General features: G+C 44.7%; 1 protein-coding gene across 2 annotated transcripts; it reads left to right on the top strand.

Annotated features, from left to right (window-relative positions):
• The first annotated feature begins 3,866 nt into the window (after window positions 1-3,866).
• Window positions 3,867-18,463, top strand: nat8l (N-acetyltransferase 8-like). Of its 2 annotated transcripts, none has more exons than XM_010887679.5 (3): window positions 3,867-4,313; window positions 5,941-6,105; window positions 15,941-18,463. In XM_010887679.5, exons 1-3 carry the CDS (start codon window positions 3,998-4,000, stop codon window positions 16,306-16,308), a joined length of 849 nt encoding a protein of 282 aa, XP_010885981.1. In that variant the 5' UTR covers window positions 3,867-3,997; the 3' UTR covers window positions 16,309-18,463. The 2 variants fall into 2 exon arrangements, with proteins under 2 accessions (XP_010885981.1, XP_019899023.1); XM_020043464.3 differs by having other exon boundaries at window positions 4,236-4,313; window positions 5,909-6,105.
• Window positions 18,464-19,039: the final 576 nt, after the last annotated feature.

Genomic DNA, 19,039 nt, shown 5'->3' with positions numbered 1-19,039 from the left:
AAAAGGTACGCTCCTGGAAACATATAGGCTTCTCTGGATAAGATTAAAGAATATATTACTAAAATATTTTATATGTTTATTGTGGGGGGACATTATTGGCACTCTTGATAAAGGCAGGTCAAAATCACTGTATAGTTAAAAAACTCAAATAGTCTCTCGCTCTCTTTTCAATGGGTTGACAGTGTTAAAATGGAGTTTGCAGGAGCCCATCACACGTTCCATTATGTATGTGCTGACACCTGGTATACATCGGTCTTGTCCAAAATGGCCCTCTATTCCCTACAGTTGCTTAACTTGCTTCAGTTGTAAAAATCACCCATAGGACTCTAGCATAAAGTAGTGCACTATGTAAGGAATAGGTTAGCATTTGGGATGCACTGCCACCAGACCCAGACAATCCTCTTTTAAAAAGCTGGCTCTTACTTTTCAAGGATACATTTGCATTCTCTCTCTCCCTCCCAGCCTTCTCTCTCCTTCCCGGCCTTCTCTCTCTCCTTCTCTTCCTTCTCTTTCTCCCTCCCGGCCTTCTCTCTCCCTCCCCGCCTTCTCTCTCTCTCCCTCCCGGCCTTCTCTCTCTCTCCCTCCCGGCCTTCTCTCTCTCTCCCTCCCGGCCTTCTCTCTCTTTCTCAAGTGTTTTCTACACCCCAGCATCTTTCTGTCACTGCTACAGTCAGGTTTCACATTTCATCTCCTTTTGTCCCAATCTCCCCCTCTCACCCTGTTCTGTCCCTGTCTCCCCTCTTTTCTATCAACCTAGACCTCACCACTACCTCTCATTGTGGACAGAGTCTGTGGCGTACACACACGCGCCATGCCCTCTAAGCGGTGGCTGTCTCCGGCAGCAGGCAGGCAGGGGCATGGTGCCCGGGGGGACCAGGGAAGTGGGCACTGATGGCATGCCGGAAGGCCGGGTGCAATGGGGGATAAATGTGTGTGTGCACAACTAGCTTTGACTGGGTCAGACTGGGACGAGAGGGCGTGTGTTTCTCTGTGTGTGTGTGTTTCTGTGTGTGTGTGTGTGTGTCTGTGTGTGTGTATTTCTCTGTGTGTGTGTGGCAGGGGAAGGGGACCAAGTGGAAACCCAGGAACAAGGATCAGGACGATCCTGCAGCCAGACACGTTATAAATAGACAGTGTTAGAGCCTAGAACCAGGAAACATTGGCAGTGCACACACACATACACACGCATACACACACATACGTACGCATACACACACATACAAATGCATACACACACATACACACAAACACGCTTCACAATACTCACCCAGGGAGTTTGAAATTCAAATGCATAGCAATCCACCTCTTCAAACGCTCTTACTCCCACTGTGAGTTGAAAATGTGTTAAACGTTTACCTTATCTATCTCTCGCACGGTCGGGCACAAGTGCACACACGTCAAAGGTGAGGTTGAATTTAGGTTGGCAATAGGTTGGCATTAGATTGGCAGTAGGTTGGCAGTAGCCAGTTGTTTAATGTCGCCATTAAAAAGTGACCCTACGTACCAAGTTTTTAAAGAGTGGTAGTGTTCCTCATTCGTTGCCTACCCCTTCACCTTCAGCCGCAACTCTTCAGTGTTTGCAGTGCGGAACTGAAATTCTTCATTGGATTTACCTGGTTTCCGAGTCTCCATTACAATCGCCAGAAAACCACAGATGGAGCTCCCTTTGAATTATGACAAAACAAAAACTATGGGTAACATTTTATCTGGACTCATGCTGTACAACAGATTATCTAAAGACTATTAGTAACATTCAAACTCTCTTTTAAGTCTTATCCTGAGTGTAACCCAGTGTTTCCCAATCCTGGTCCTGGGGACCCCAAGGGTGCACGTTTTTGTTTTTGCCCTAGCACTCAAACACCTGATTCAAATGTTTCCCTACCACAATCATGCTCAAAGTAATCAATCCATAAGTCTTTAATGCACCCCTTAGGGTCCCCCGGACCAGGATTGGGAAACACTGCTGTAACCCATACCCTAACACTTATTCTAAACCTAACTCGGACCATAAGTTTAGCAAGCTGCTACTTATCGACAAATTGTTTGTTGATGGTTTGTTGATAGTATGACTGTAGAGCATCTTAAGATGGACATCGGGACTTTCAAAATGAAGTGAAACCAAACTGTTTTAGGTGAGAAGTTTGCACTGGTCTGAAACCCAATTCTTTGAAATAATATATTTCAAAACCTTACTGTTGTCGTCCATGAACAAATTCTTGCACTTTTTTCCTGTTCTTATAAAACACTGGCTTTGCTAATAGCTACTTCATTGAAGTAAAACATAATTCCTAACTGGGTGATGTGGTTGTTGTTACACCTAGATATCTTACCATGAATACACATACTGCTACTCAATCTGTTTAAGATTGTCTGTATTAAAATACATGACTACAGTATTAAAGCAAAGTAAAATAATCCTAACAAAACAACAGTTTAGAAAAGTAGCATAATGTAGTTTATCATTTCAAATGATGTGGTATATCCTATCAAAGATTGTGGTATGTCCTACTCCCAATCCGCGCATGCTCAGAACACATTTAAACTGGGGTTCTTCAGTTCAGTCTAACCGCAGGTGCTGCTACTGTTGCCGTCATGCTGAGCGAATTGAGCGCAAGAAACCAGTGATGCACCAGCTATACAACAAGGGCTACTCTGCCGCCTGCGCATTTTTATAGGTTTGTGCCAAATGTGCACGACCACACAGATTCCGAATGTTTACGTGTTTGGCTTGACTGCATAGGATTGATGTGTTCTTCAGGAGTGGAGGGGGAAGGAGGGGGTCGTGTTATTATCAACAGGGCGGATGAGTGGGTGGCGGTGATTATTCCAAACAAGCCAAGTTCTGTTCAGTGCCATAGTTTAAGTACACAATTAGAGTTAAGGAAAATTCATTTTCGTCAGTGTCATACTTACATTTACTTCTCTGCTTTGATTAGGGTATAGGCAATCACGACAGAAGACAGGACGTTTGTAACGGGCTTAATATTCGAGTTTATTATAGTGTCTCGCCCAGTAAGGGTAAATTCCACATCATCAGATACATGTGTATTTGTGGTTGATAAATCCACGGAGGCATATGCTTATAGCTAATATTAGGCACAAAAAAAAACAACGAATGTGAATAATAATTAATGAGCCCATTATTAACGGAGAAAGTAGTCTATATCATATAGGCTTTGGTATAGAGCAGTCTGTCAATTTATGAAATACCGCACGCACTCGCAAGCAACATTTCGAAAATAGTGAGGCGAGGAAAGAAAGCCGGGAGGATCACTGCAGTGCAGCAGAACTGTCAGTCAAGACACCGCGAATCGAAAGAGGTAGCCTATGCTCAGCTAGCGGGAGGAGCAAAGCCCGCACCACAGAGACTTTACCATATGAGATACGAGACACAGTCACCCAGTTCCCAAAACATTCCCCGCACGAAGTCCAACCATCACCAATTGCGCAGATATATGGTTTAGCCTATCGACAGCTAATGCTAATATGAATGTCATCCGTTCTGGCAAGCAATTTCAGCACTCGGAGGAGAGAGTTTGGTGCAGCCTCCCGCTGCAGGTGAATGATGCAGGCCGGATTGCTTGGGATGAGATTAGGGTCCTATAGCCTACCTGTTCAGAAACACCCTTACGCAAGCCAATCTCCCGGTCCCCCTCAAACACATATGTATGAAATGTCGCCGAAACACAGAGAGGAATGTAGAGGTTTAAAAAATAATTCGACCGGGTGTTTCTGTTGTCTATATCTGCCTATCAGAATCGAATAGCGTAGCGGCTCAGCCAATGTGCGCGCTATGTGGACCACCGCCCTGGCCCCTGAATCTGAATGCCTCGGCCACGGCTATTATAAATAGGCTAAGTGTCTGTCTGCAACACTTGGTCGTGCAGAAACGCTCAGGGTTGCAGCAGAAACACTCCCCGTATTTTTTCTTTTCATATTTATAAGCGCATCATATCCCATTTCTATTCTTTCCGAGGTTCTTTTTGAGGCCAGTTGCATGCATTGTTCGTCTCCAAAAATGGTTTGCGAGACTAAAATTGTTGCGGATGAACATGATGCCATACAAGGGACCAAAAAAGATTCTATTATCGTTTCCTCCTCGCAAATGTGGACTTCTTCCACACCAGCACCGAATCCTCTCGAGGAAAATTATGTGCGGAAAGATAAGGTTTTTATCCGAGAGTTTGAGCGCACGGACCATGTGGAAGTGCGCCGCATCTTTTATGAGGGGATCATGGAAAGAATACCCAACACGGCATTCAGGGGCATATTACAGCAAACTCAAACTCAATTTTTGTATGCTCTTCTGACACGTAAGTGACCCGATTCCCCGTATATTACGAATTATGGAGTGAATTTCGATGAAAGTTGCCACTTCGCATTGAAAAACGTTTTATTTTTCATTTCACCCATGTAAGCAACCTGCAATTTGTTGTTGTAAAATACATGATTGATGAATAATCCACCCATAGGCTACTTACACATGAAAACCAATTGTTATCAAATGTTTTTTTTTTTGTTTTTTTTAAGTTATAGAAGTGAGTTGAAATACAGGAAAGTCCGTATGTTTGAGCATCGACCTGTGTTAACTGATAATTCCTTGCCCCTTTTTCCTCGATACCGGCATGTAGCTCATGTGCTACAGCACCGCATTAAACTGCAACACAAAGGCATGGCTAGAACGCATGGTGCATGTATGTAGCTGCGGGTGGGCCTGATGTGTATACAGGGCTACGATGCCGGTTGGTTTGGATGCATGAATGAATGAATGAATGAATAGAATATCGGGATTGGCTCACTGTGTGCGCGTGCGTGAAACAATCGCACCTCGGCACCACTTTCCTTCATCATCATCGTGTGCTACACACACATCCACACACTCACCTTACTGTGCGTGCACGCGACGCGCTTATGCACCACCACCAGGCCATGTGCATGTTGACATTATTTATAATTCGATGATTTCACCATGTTCTTCATGAAATTTAGAACTGTCGTTTTGTCACACATATGACCCATATGGTCAGATGCAGTAGCTTGCGCACTGTCTATGTGCATGTGAATTAATGGAATTATGCACCAAAAGACGAATACAATCCATCGTCTGTGTTTAATTGCAAAATCATCACGAATGTCATTAAAATGTAGCCGACATCCTCTGACACAAGACGTGTGTACACCTCATGCTTTTATCTGTAGCCTACCATGGTAAGTGGCCATAAAGAACAACAAGCCTCCTCAAAAGCCTCGTCACTGTTGACATTACATTGTCTGAAAATTAGTAGGCCTGTATAATATGAATAGAACGTTTAATTTAAAACCACGTCACTAGAAATGTAGTGCCAATGTTGACAGTAAGCACGCCATGTGCAATGGAGTTCATGACAGCATAATAACATGCAATGCTGCTTCACAACCTGTCTATGATGGGTTCCTCTCTGGCACCACCGTGCGGCTGGTTCAGAGAAATAGGTTATTCTTAAAATCCCAGACTGTGTAAATGGACCATAGATGATAAATAGGCTGTGTAGGATATTTTATTGGTCTCTGACTTAGATTAAAATAGGTGCCTGTAGTCTACTTTTTTGGATGGCAATACTGTTTTTTTTTTCCAATACTTTTTTTTATACTTTGACTAGCTCCATTATAATTTTGAGTTAATATTCTACAAGAACAGGGACGCACGCAGTAGAACATAGGCTACTGCTGGTCCTGATCAGCTGCGGTGAGCAAAAGTCAAGCTCCAATTATAGCCTAAGCCTGTACAAACATTTGCATCCATTAAAGATACATAGACTCAACAAAGATACTGATCTTATTTTTGAAATGCTACTGTTTGGTTACATTTGTGTGTGTGAGAGGGAGAGATTTCCGCCAAAATCCAACATTTGATTCTCTTTTCTGACAGGTATCGTTTATTTTTCTTCCTTATCTCCATAGTAACGTGCTTTGTTGTGACCAAATCCTTCGCATTGACCTGCTGTGTGCCATTCATTCTTATGGGTGCGCGCTACTACTACAGCAGCAAAGTTATCCACAACTATCTGGATTGCGCGCTCCACACGGACATGGCGGACATAGAAGAGTATTACATGAAACCTGCAGGTAAGACAGCCTACTTAACCGACACAGAAAACGATGCCGTATTTATTATATTAAACATAACATTCACTTAGACGTCAAGGTCCAACCAAAATTTGACTTCAGCCTATGTTGTATTTACTGAATTATGGGATTTAAAAATAGGATGGGACGCAAAACATATCCCAGACTAACACACACTGTCCAGAGTTAAACATTCACTGACTAACATGAGACATTGAGAAACACACTCCTCAAACTAACACATACTCCACGACTAACACACACGCACACCCTATGAGTAACGCTCACTCTCTGATGAACACACTCCCTGAGTAAAGAGTCTCAGTGTCAAAGCTTAGGCTTCACGCGCCTCCTGCATGTGAAGAGTCACTCTGCCTGGTGAAAAGTAGTGCACTTTGATTGGACTAGGGTCAGATCTAGGAGGAGTGTGTTTTTAAGACCCATTCAGTCTGTCTGACTGCATGTGAAGCGACTCGCTCCGTCCATCTAGAAAGGCAAGGACCGCCGCGCTGCTGGGCCATATTGATTGTGAGGAGGAAACTGCAGAAACACTTTCCGCAGCTGTACCTCCAGTCTGTTTCAGCTGTACCTCCAGTCTGTTTCAGCTGTACCTCCAGTCTGTTTCAGCTGTACCTCCAGTCTGTTTCAACTGTACCTCCAGTCTGTTTCAGCTGTGCCTCCAGTCTGTTTCAGCTGTACCTCCAGTCTGTTTCAGCTGTACCTCCAGTCTGTTTCAGCTGTACCTCCAGTCTGTTTCAGCTGTACCTCCAGTCTGTTTCAGCTGTGTCTCCAGTCTGTTTCAGCTGTGCCTCCAGTCTGTTTCAGCCAAGGCTCAGTCGAGCCAAGTCCCTAACTCCGGTGTTGAATTAGGAATAATCAATCGCTCTCGAAAACACCTCCACCGGTTTTCCGATGAAGAGTGAGTCGTGACCAAAATTCCTCCCTGTTCCCCATCAAATCATAAGGCTATAATCAAAAGGAATCTCTGTTTTTCTTTCTGTCTCTCTCTTTTGCCTCACCCTCCCAAACCCTCGCATTTCCATCCACCTTCACCTCACATCTCGTGATGAGTTGGCCCACGTTGGTCCAGATTCAAAAGGACAGGTGCCTGTTAAACCCGTCATTGATTCCAACCCCCCCCCCCCCTCTCTGTCATTGTGTGTGTTGGCCTCAGTTTCTCGGTCCATCCACAGTGACACAGAGTCACCATGCTGACGTGTGTTCTCCCTGCCGGGCTGTAATTCCTGCCCTTGAACAATGGTAACGATTACCGACAGGCAAACACAACCGGCAGGCCTGCGGAAAAAGAGGGAGGGAGGATTGATGGGCGGACGATGGAAGGGTTAAACACCTGGGCAGTGGTCAGGATCACAGTCCTGGCACAATACACACTCAGAAATACAAGTACCGGTGTGTACTTACAAGGGTACAAATGCTTTTCACTAGGGGGGGGGGGGGGGTACCTTTTTGAGAGACTATTGTGCACCCTTTAGTGCCAGTCCATTTTTGTACCTTATCAAATTGTACCAGCAAATGACCTACACGCGTTTTCAGTGCTGCAGGGTCCCATGTAGCCCCTGCCCACTGGGGATGAAATGGTATGCATTTGTTATTTCTTTTGTTTTAATTCACTCTTTACCATTTCTGTTAGTCAAAAGGGGCTATTCTGTCCCCATAAAGACCAAAATTGTACCTTTGAGGGAACATTCTTCAAAAGTGTACCTGTAAGTACAGGACTGTCCTAGTTTCGCACCTCCATTTTTGTGTGTGTAGACAAACAGTGGCTGCTCAGTGCTCACGTAACAGGGTCCAGGCCTCGGCTTGTGTGTGTAAATGTGTGTCCTTACAGGATGTTAATGGGATTAACCCATGCAGGCCTATTTGTAATACCCATAATACCTGTCTTCCTGCCTGTGTGTGTCAGTAGTCAATGAGTCATACAGTGTTGTAATAGAGGGCCATTCACTGGGGATTGACACAAATTTGAGCCAACTAGCAGCAACACGTTCATGTGCTTCGTGTGTACTGGTCAGGGACACTTCAGTGTGTTTGTGCGTGCGTGTGTTTACAAGTCCCACAATCACTACAGCCCAGCGGTTACACCAGTCAGTCTACTGTTCAGCTCATTAGTGCATCGCTATGTGTGTGTGTGTGTGTGTGTGTGTGTGTGTGTGTGTGTGTGTGTGTGTGCATAGGACATACCAGAAACAAAATGGGCTTTGGGGTAGTGGTTTAACTAGAGCAGTGCTGTTCAATTCTGTTTATTGTGATTTAACTTGTTTTGGCCATGGATGACTGAAACTAAAGATACTTAACTGTTCAGTGAAAGCATACATTTTAAAAGCACATTTTCTGTAATAATTTTTTCATACAAGAGGATGTCATTCTCCCGCGGAAGATGAGCTGGCCAATATGCGGTAAACTCAAACTAATATATTTTCATGTCACTTAGTTCTTTTGGACGGCCAGGTTTGGGTAGGTTACTTTTTAAATGTAATCCGTTACAGTTACAAGTTACCTGTCAACCTTTGTAATCAGTAATGTAACTTTTGTATTACTCAAAATCAGTATTGTAATCTGATTACTTTTATATAACTTTCATAATGAATTGCTTCAAAACATTGCTTCAAAACATTTAGATTAAAACATTGTTTTAATGTAAAAATAAATGTCAATTACTTGAAAATGGGATTGACATTGTTGTATATAAAATGATGATATCCGTAGCTTTTCACTACGGATATCAAATGTAATCTGCAGTAGTCTGATGTTATACTCCCCAACCAACGTTTGCAATCGTGTACACCCGCATAGAATTTACCCATGTGAACGTAACCTGAGATTATTATGGCCACCAGGGATGGTTTTTCAAAACGTAAATAAATAAACTGTGATTACAAACCTGCACTCTTAGTTTAAAGTAAATTACATCAGCAATAGCTGTGTTGTTCGGTGCATTTGACAAATAAACCTTGAAACCTGAAAAAGATATAACCCCAGGTAGGCCTATCGCATGTCATTGTTCTGAGAAAGATCCGTAGAGTAGATAACTAAATAACATTTTATATGGCTCAGCTAATATTATCGTATATATACTCTGTTTTTTACCAGCCATTCAACCAACCAAAACTGAGAACATTTAACTATCGCTTCTTCCGTCCCTAATCTGGTTATGGGAGCGAACACATTTTGCACAATTATTTTGGTTCAAATAACTATGTTTAAAAAAAATTTAAGAATAAACTCAAACATACTAAGTGTCATAATTATTCTTTTTCAATTGAAGTAATCCAAAAGTAATCATACATTTCAAAAGTATCTGTAATCTGGTTACAATATTGTTGTTGGTAATGTAACGGATTACAGTTACAGTTTTTTTTTGTCATCCGTTACATGTAATGGATTAATTGTAATCCGTTACTCCCCAACTCTGTGGATGTCAACTACCATTGACATCATATTGTAAATAATTAAATGTTATACTTTATCATAGAAATTTGGATACATTGGATAGTGAATTTAACAACAAAAGTGAGTTCTTCCTGAAATCCCGTAGGTCCTATCAACAAATCAATAAAAGTAGACTCATAATTAATCAAGCAACCTTATACGTTACGTGAGCTGCAGTCTGCACCCAACACACACTATGAATACACAAGGTCTCAAAGACGGTTATACAAGACGTAGTGAGGGCCGTGAATAGTCACAAGCCTAAACGAAGCACTTTCACCCTCAGGCAACTTCAACGTGATGAAGCTTTGTCCCAGTTGACGCAGTGTCTCCTGCATAATGCATATTTCTCCCGTCAATAGAAGTGTACTAAGCAGGGGATAGTACGCTATTTTGAATTGAACCGTGCTTTCCACCCCATGGTTATCTAGTGTGGATACACGGATGGGTAGATGGACTGAAGGTTACTCCACAGACTAGACAGGATGTTGTCCTCACACCCGAGTCAGCCCAGGGTCAGGCCCAGGGTTCTGTCTAGACAGAGAAGCCTACGGGAACTCGGGCCCCAGCCTAGCTGTCCCTCTGCCCCTGCTCCCGTCCCCGTTAATAAAGGGGATGTGACTCGTTTCAGGGTGGGTTAGCGGGTGCAGACAAACCAGCGCTATCACTCCCTAGTCACCTATCGCGTCTTATTATAGATCAGCTGAAAGACACACAAGAGGAGAGAGAGGCGGAGAGGAAGAGGGTGAATGGGAGGTAGAAAACTGGAAGTGTCGCATACAGATCTGGGCTTTTTTATACAGCTGGGTTATATTTGAGTGGGTGTGCACCTTTGTGCGTGCAGTGTGTGATAGTTTTTTTTTTGCAGAGTGTACAGACAAAAGGGGTCTCCCCTGGGAACTCTCTGGCTCCTGCAACTGATGGAGCCACTTACGCACAGTAGATGAAGTGGCTCCCATCTTTCTGCTCCTTTTTCTCTCATCCTCATGCCCTTGTTGAGGATGTAACAGTAGCCACGGAGAGCTGGTTATTCGTCTCCTGGAAGAAAGTGAGAGACTGAAAGACAGGCAGAGGGAAAGGCCGAGAGAGAAAAAAAGGATAGAGAGAGAGAGACGGATAAATGAGCGCGAAGGAGTGGGATTGTTTCATCTCTGCTTCGGCACATCCTTTACGTTTGTTCCTGAGAGGAGTCTCCGGTATGGAAGTTGTAATTGCGGAGGTTTATTCCCAACTCACATCACAGGGTCTTATTCATTGTACAACGACACACCCCAGAAAACACGTCAGGATCACAAAAATATTTTCAATGAATTACCGTTAAGACCCATATGGACCCACAATAGAGGCTGAGTGAGACCTTAACAACAGTATTGTATCTATGGTTAGTCACTCCCAGGTGACCAATCCTGCGGTCTGATCTTTATGGGATGACCAGTAATGTGGTCTGACCCTTTCCAGTAAGTTAGTGCTACTCGCATAATAGCACTTTGCCTTACGCCACATCATCCCAGAGGTTTACACACATCATCTCCCAGGTTAAGGGACATCATCCCGGATGTTTACAAACATCATCCCACAGTAGTAATGCTTTTAAAGGTAGAGGGGAGGCTGTGTGGGCGCAAACACTCACTTTCAATCACATTCACATACCCCATCACACACACACACAAGTTTGTACAGCTACCCTCATGGGGACCAGAAAATAGAAATTGCATGCACCCTAACCCTAAACCTAACCTTTACCCTAACCTTAACCTAACCGTAATCTAACCCTAACCTTAACTTCAATAAAGTAACATTTATGCCTAAACTTTACCTAGATGTAATGCCTAACCTTAACCCTAAACTTAACCAACAACTCCTGGACCTTAAATAAACCCCAATTCTAACTATAAAATAAATTGTAAGTTTGACCCTAAACCTAAACCCTGACCTGGAAATTGACTTTTGCCTCACGGGGACCGGCAAAAGGTCCCAATGAGTCAAATTGTTTCTGGTTTTACTATACTCCTTGGGACATTTGGTCATTTAGTAAGACCTAAAACACACACACACACCCTAACTAAGAGCGATGAGCAGTACAGGGCAGTTATACAAAAGAGAAAAGGTCAGTCCTGCAGCCCATTTAGCGATTCAATGTCCTTCCCCATTCCATAACTAATGGAGCTGTATCAGAGACATGGACAGGATGTGTGTGTGTGGAGCTGTAACAGAGACATGGACAGGCTGTGTGTGTGTGGAGCTGTAACAGACATGGACAGGCTGTGTGTGTGCGTGGAGCTGTAACAGAGACATGGACAGGCTTTGTGTGTGTGGAGCTGTAACAGAGACATGGACAGGCTGTGTGTGTGTGTGGAGCTGTAACAGAGACATGGACAGGCTGTGTGTGTGGAGCTGTAACAGAGACATGGACAGGCTGTGTGTGCGTGGAGCTGTAACAGAGACATGGACAGGCTGTGTGTGTGTGTGGAGCTGTAACAGAGACATGGACAGGCTGTGTGTGTGGAGCTGTAACAGAGACATGGACAGGCTGTGTGTGTGTGGAGCTGTAACAGAGACATGGACAGGCTGTGTGTGTGTGGAGCTGTTACAGACATGGAAGTATTACATATGACACAGGTTTATAAGCTGTACGTAGTCTTGAGACCTGTAAGCGGAGTGTGAATCCTTTTTGCCGTTCATGTGTCATTCACAACTCGCCGAACGTGTGTGTGCAGATGTGTATAGGTAAGCATTTATACGCGTGCCCCTGGTCTACACATCCGGGCTACAGCTGTCAGGGTGTGGTGACATCGGGGGGAAATGCTGACGTGTGTGCTATAGGTGACAGGCAGATCCATACTCCCAGCATGCACTCTGGTCCCAGGGGATGGGGAGGGTGGTAAGGAGGCCTCACACTGCAGATATCACAAATCACAAAACACACACACACTTAACATGCTTAAGGGATGATCTGTAATGAGGATGAACACTGGCTGAGCACAGGCTTTTGTTTAATCTTACCCATGCGCGCGCGCACGCACGCACGCACGCGCGCACGCACACACACACACACACACACACACACACTGTGGTTATAGCTAGTGCTGTCTAGACTCAACGCTTTTTAACTGAATTACCCATATAGGTTTCAACTGAAAGGATCGTAACATCCCACTGTATTTAACCCTTTCTCCTACCCGCTAACGCACACGAACGGCAGGTAGCAGAACTCTGTCAGTCCTCAGCCTGGTCCAGCCCCTCTTCAACCCATCTCCCTTCCTACCCCTGTCCTCCCTGTCCTCCCTGTCCCCCCTCTCCTCCCTCTCCTCCCTCTCCTCCCTGTCCCCCCTCTCCTCCCTGTCCCCCCTCTCCTCCCTGTCCTCCCTGTCCCCTCTCTCCCTGTCCCCCCTCTCCTCCCTGTCCTCCCTGTCCTCCCTGTCCCCCCTCTCCTCCCTCTCCTCCCTGTCCCCCCTCTCCTCCCTGTCCCCCCTCTCCTCCCTGTCCTCCCTGTCCCCTCTCTCCCTGTCCCCCCTCTCCTCCCTGTCCTCCCTGTCCCCCCTCTCCTCCCTCTCCTCCCTGTCCCCCCTCTCCTCCCTGTCCCCCCTCTCCTCCCTGTCCTCCCTGTCCCCTCTCTCCCTGTCCCCCCTCTCCTCCCTGTCCTCCCTGTCCTCCCTGTCTTCCCTCTCCTCCCTGTCCTCCCTCTCCTCCCTGTCTTCCCTCTCCTCCCTGTCCTCCCTCTCCTATCTCCTCCCTCCTCTTTGTCTACCCCTGTCCTACCGATCTACCCCCTCTAATGTAACTTTCAACCTCTAGAGGTATTAAGTTTGATGAGCAGCTTCTTCTGTTCAATTTCATCACAATAACGTCCGTCACTGCAGATACAGCACAGCGCCACGGAACCAGCAGCTTACGGCTTAATATCGTTGCTCATATCTAAGTCCCAAATTGCTCCCCGCTGGGCTCTAGTTAAAAGTTGTGCACTATATCGGGAATATGGTGCCATTTGGAATGAGTAACATGAATGCCTTATGCTCTAAACTTTGTCAGACGCAGCTTAAGGGAATCATACTGAATAAGTGTGATCGATATGTAATATCCAATCACATATTATCAATGATTCATCTGTCAATGGAAAAAGCTCCCCGGACGTACTGTGACAAGTTGGTAGCGTTGATCTGTCTTTACAGGTACGCCCAATTCTTGTGTGCCTCACTGTCACACACCAGCAGAGTGAGGCCAGGGTTGTTGGCCCAAGCCCTGCTGAGACAGATGGTGGGGCGTGGTTTAGCTTCAGGGGCGTGGCCACTGCGACCCTCTTGCAGTACATTGGAGTTGTTTCATTCAATCAAACAGTAATCCAGTGAATCCCACAGGGCCCTTAAGTCCCTCATAACATTGGACTCATTAGCATAATTTCACCACCCGCGTGATGTGATGCTTTTCAGAAAGTGCGTGTGTGTGTGTGTGTGTGTGTGCGTGCGTCAGTGCGTAAGCGGTGTGTGACAGTGTGTGAGAGTCCGATCGTGTGTGTGCCACTGACCATGACGGGACAGACAGGTTTTTTATTGAGCAGTCAGTAAATATTATCTGCCAGATGGGATTTGAATAGAAATGCACTTTGCTCTACAATCACGAATACTGCTGACATTAACTTAATGGTATTTTTGGCACTGGTAACTGTTACACCCCCCCCCCCCCACACATTTATTTTTTTTATCATTGGAAAGAAAAATGCTTTCCCATGAAGTTCTAGGAGGTGTTAGCAAATCGTATAAACGTAGGGAGACTAACATTTTCCAAGAAGAGAATACAGTCAGGTAATTGTTCCTTACATCATCTGTACACCAAAATGTGAAGATTTGGATCCTTTGACACTTTTTACCCAAATCTGACAGACGGAGTTCATCACAACAGAGACAGACAAGGAACCTTCTCAGTCACATTGACAGAGCCCATAAGTGACATGCTGACAACAGTGTGCTCTGCATAGTGGTGGACTTTCCTGACAGCAGTGTGCTCTGCACAGTGGTGGACTTTCCTGACAACAGTGTGCTCTGCACAGTGGTGGACTTTCCTGACAGCAGTGTGCTCTGCACAGTGGTGGACTTTCCTGACAACAGTGTGCTCTGCACAGTGGTGGACTTTCCTGACAGCAGTGTGCTCTGCACAGGGAAAAGCACAGCCGTGGTGGACTTTCCTGACAGCAGGTTGTTGGCCATAACCAATTCAAATCCGCTGCTTTTATAACGTGGGACCAGGGTTTTGTCCCGTGACTTTCTGTGATGTTGATGCTGCATGAACGTTTCACGGATCTCGTGTGCTTGTATTAGTATTTGTCTGTCTGTCTGAGTACGACTAATCGGCTGGACGCCGAGTGGCAGCTCGGCCTGCGATTGTACTTTTCATTATGGGCATCTCTCGAAGTAAATAATGCTATGGAGCAGTTAGGACTGGCCTCTGCTTTTCATTTCTCTCTCTAATGTCTCATGCACGTCATCCGGGTTAAAGCTGCTAAGCTTTCCATCCACAGCAGAATCGTTGTGTTTAAGAATAATGATATATGCCATTTAGCAGATGTTTTTTCATTCAGAAACACAGATTGATACATTCAACAGAAACAAGGTTTGCTGGAAGTTGGAAGCAATAGTAATCGACGGCAATGTTAATGATTCATTGCAATGATATTTTCCAAGACAAATCAACCTTTTTGTCTATTTTTTGATCAGGCATCAGCCCCACATTCTCCATTGTAACCTAATCAAAGGCGGTTGTTATTTACCTGAAACCCATGAAATGTAACCGCTACCTGCCTTGTCATCTGAACTGACACCAGACTAGTACGTGTGATGTCTAAATGCATATGTGCAGTGGTGCCGGGTTCAAGTCCCAACATGGCATTTCAACGGCGCCATCACAATTCATTACAGTGGCCATTGATTGAACAGACAGGAGAGATCACGGATTGCGTCTCAAATGATGGTTGTTCTGGCTTCATTGGAGGGATGGTTGGGTGAGGGTCCACTGTCCATTTGATCCCCTCAGCCTGAGGCTCTTTGGTCTGTGGTGAGTAATGACATGTTGGCTGGCCAGTCCTGCAGGCTCTTCCCACTGAGCAAAATAATTTGAAAGACGTCTTTTCAACCAGGAAGATTTGAAAGACGTCTTCTTTCAACATCCTATGCTCAGTGGGTTGTCTTATTGCTCGGGTCAACCAGAGGTCAATTAAAGAGAGTCATAACACATTTTGTTGCCATCTTTTTTTTGTCTTTTTCATCAGCTTGATCACATTAGGTTAAATTGTGTTAAAGGGTTATATATGAAGAGTCTGTCATGTTAGTGTATCCTGTATCTGATTGTATGTGTTATTTGTGTGTGGGACTAACTGGGCTTTTCGGTCCTCCAGGATCTTGTTTCTGGGTGGCGGTGCTGGAGGGTCAGGTGGTCGGAATCGTGGCGGCGCAGGGCCGGGAGGACGACAACACGGTGGAGCTGCGGCGCATGTCGGTGGACTCACGCTTTCGTGGCAAGGGCATCGCCAAGGTCCTGGGGCGGCGAGTGTTGGAGTTTGCGGTGCTCAACAACTATGCCGCCGTTGTCCTGGGAACCACTGCCGTCAAGATGGCCGCTCACAAGCTGTACGAGTCGTTGGGCTTCCGGCGGACGGGCGGGAGCGAGGACTACACACTGCCCGGCATGAGCCGCTCACCGCTCGAGAGGCTCTTCTTCCAGATCCGCTACCAGCGCTACCGCCTGCAGCTCCGCGAGGAGTGAGGGATGAGAGAGAGGGAGAGAGGGATGGAGAAAGAGAGGGAGGGAGCAATGACAACTCCTCTTCCTCGAAACAGAGCCCCTCATCTAACAAGCCCCGACCAAGTCCTCAATCAATCTTTATTTATTTTGTATCATTAGTTTCTTCTTACTACTTACCACTACTATTTCTATTCATTCTTCTCAAGTCACTAACTTTTTATGGGTTTTTGTATTATTCTTTGACATTTTGGATTTACTGTTTTACCCCCTTTAAGTATACTTATATTTTTGTGCCTATTTCTCTCCCCGTCATGTGGTAAAAAACAAAAAGATTTCCCTAACATACATCATAATCTCTACCCAAATCCCCAACTGAGTACTCCTGTTGCTTTTAATACCATAAGATTGTAATCAGTTTTTCTTTCACCATGAGAAAACACCTTACCCCTTCTCACTATTCATCACATGTAGGCCCCTCCTAGCCACCCCTAACACCTTCAGAACACCAATCAGAGGCTTCACGAGGAGGGTGGAGTTTTAGGAAATGTTCAGATGCAAATACACTATATAATGCAGAACAGACATCGTTGGAAAACGGATGTTTGTGTCCACTCTATATGTGCTGTTTCTATCTGAATCGTTTCTCAACTGCATCTGGTCTGTCATCAGCCCACCTAAATGCCCTCTTCATTCCACAACAATGTGTGTGCCCATTAGAACTAGACAAAAAGACCAAGTAGGCTGGCATTTCTCCAGCCACTTCAGCACAGTCAATATTGAAGCACAGCAAGCGGCATTTATTCCAGTGCACTGTACCAGGCCTGTGGAAGGACATGAGGAACAGGACGGGTAATGTGGAATCCACACTGTGGATCCTGCATAGGCAGGAAACAAACACACAGCTTCTGTTCCAAAATGGTGCGCTATTTTCTATATTGTGCACTACTTTGAACCAAGGCTTATGGGTCTATAGTGGTGCAGTGTAGGGAATAGGGTGCCATTTGGGACACAGCCGGAGCCTTTTCTGTTTTTTAAACCCTGCTTTCTGAAAGCCTTCTTCTCTCACAATCTCCGCCATCTTTGGTCATGCTCTCTTGTTCTCTCTCAGAACACTCAGAATGGATTGTATAGAATGACAATGGATTCTGATTCTATAATTCCATTCCAACTGCATGGGAACTTTGGTGAGGGTCCCTGATTGGTTGGGGAGATGTGAGGGTTGTTTAGGCCAGGGGTCCCCATGAAGGGTGATAACTAGTTATTGAATATATTACTAATTGATCATGTTTTTTCCTAAAGAGTAAATCTAACCTAAGTCAGCATAGATTTTTATTTGCATTTATTGTTTACTAATATAATGAAACTAAATAATAACATTTTGATTATGTTTGGGTATTTTACTGAAAAGAGATTCAAGAGTTTTTAAATAACCTCATTGCTACTTTGTAGTCCTATGGATACCGCTACATTGTAACCACAATCTAATATACGTTTCCTTCAGTTCATGGGCCAACACTACTTGGGTAGGCCTAATACATTATTATAAACATGGTGGTCTTACGGTACATGTGGCTGACTTAACAAAATGTTTTCGAGCACACGTTTTTCAATTTGAATTTAAACGCAATACTACAGGTATATTAATCTCCTGTGTACGTGTTACTGTGTGATACAGTTGGAATACTATATCCAGTACGCAGGTATATTTATATCCTTCGGTGTTGATGTGTATACAGTTGGAATACTATATATACGTTATGTAGCTGACGCACCCAAAAGACGCCCCCCTCCCTCTCAGTCATGACGATAACCACTCTCTCCATCTCCATCCCCCCTACCATGGTCACAACCAGCAGAGGGAGAGACATAACCTCTAGGAGCCGATTAATTCGCGTCAATACTTGTACAAAGATTAACAAATAAAATGCAAAGGAAAAAAAAATCATAGACAACGGAGGTCACAAAAAAAAGGTTGAGACAAAAAAGATATCATGAATCGCACTGATCCTTCTTGCCTTGACCTCCACTCCCTCTTCCGACCCCTGACCTCCCATTCATAAATCTGTCTGCAACCCTGGGCCGGATCCCCCGCACCCCAACCCGCGCCCCACCCCATCTCTGCATGTGCCATAGAGTCTTGATACGCAGCATTTATAACATTTGAGCTTGTAACCCCCCCCCCCCCCCCCCCCTCCGCCTCACCCCCCAAAAAAAACCTCCCTATTGTGATGTCATTAAAGCAGTGTGGTCGCTCCCTGCTGCTCTGGAGGACACATGTGTTGACTGTGTGTCGTCGTAGGGTGGGGGTGGGAGAAGAGGCCACTCACCACAGCACAGCGCAGTACTGCCTGGATGACATCAAGCCTGCCAACCGTAGAATGCAACAGCAATGCAAGAGTGTGGCATGCCTCTGTACCTGGTGTGTGCGTATATACGTACGGTGCCTGCCCTGGAAAAATTATTGAAAAACAACAAAAAAAAAAAAATATATATATATATATATATATATACAATTTGAAATGAACTTTTTTTTTTTTGCTGAACATATATATATATATATATAAACATGTGTGTTTATTTGTTAGAAAAAAAAAACAAGCTGTTTTCTGCATGAAATGTGTCTGAATGAAAATGACGTGGAGGAAATATTCTATCACATGGCAAGCAGTGGAAACACGTATTACATTCATACTATCAATTCTCTATGTTTAAATTGAGTGAGTGAGGATTTCATGCACAGTGAGAAGAAGTC

This window comes from Esox lucius, chromosome 24, assembly GCF_011004845.1.
Source record: "Esox lucius isolate fEsoLuc1 chromosome 24, fEsoLuc1.pri, whole genome shotgun sequence".
In the NCBI taxonomy this organism is placed as follows: Eukaryota; Metazoa; Chordata; class Actinopteri; order Esociformes; family Esocidae; genus Esox; species Esox lucius.
The sequence above is the reverse complement of the archived record's forward strand: the minus strand, read 5'-3'. Positions and strand labels throughout refer to the sequence as shown.

Bases quoted from the DNA above. Each gene is read 5' to 3' on its own strand.
- nat8l (XM_010887679.5), top strand. From the start codon at position 3,998: ATGCATTGTTCGTCTCCAAAAATGGTTTGCGAGACTAAAATTGTTGCG. The intron at 4,314-5,940 runs GTAAGTGACCCG...TTATCTCCATAG, and splicing joins TTTGTATGCTCTTCTGACAC to TAACGTGCTTTGTTGTGACC. The intron at 6,106-15,940 runs GTAAGACAGCCT...TCGGTCCTCCAG, and splicing joins GTATTACATGAAACCTGCAG to GATCTTGTTTCTGGGTGGCG.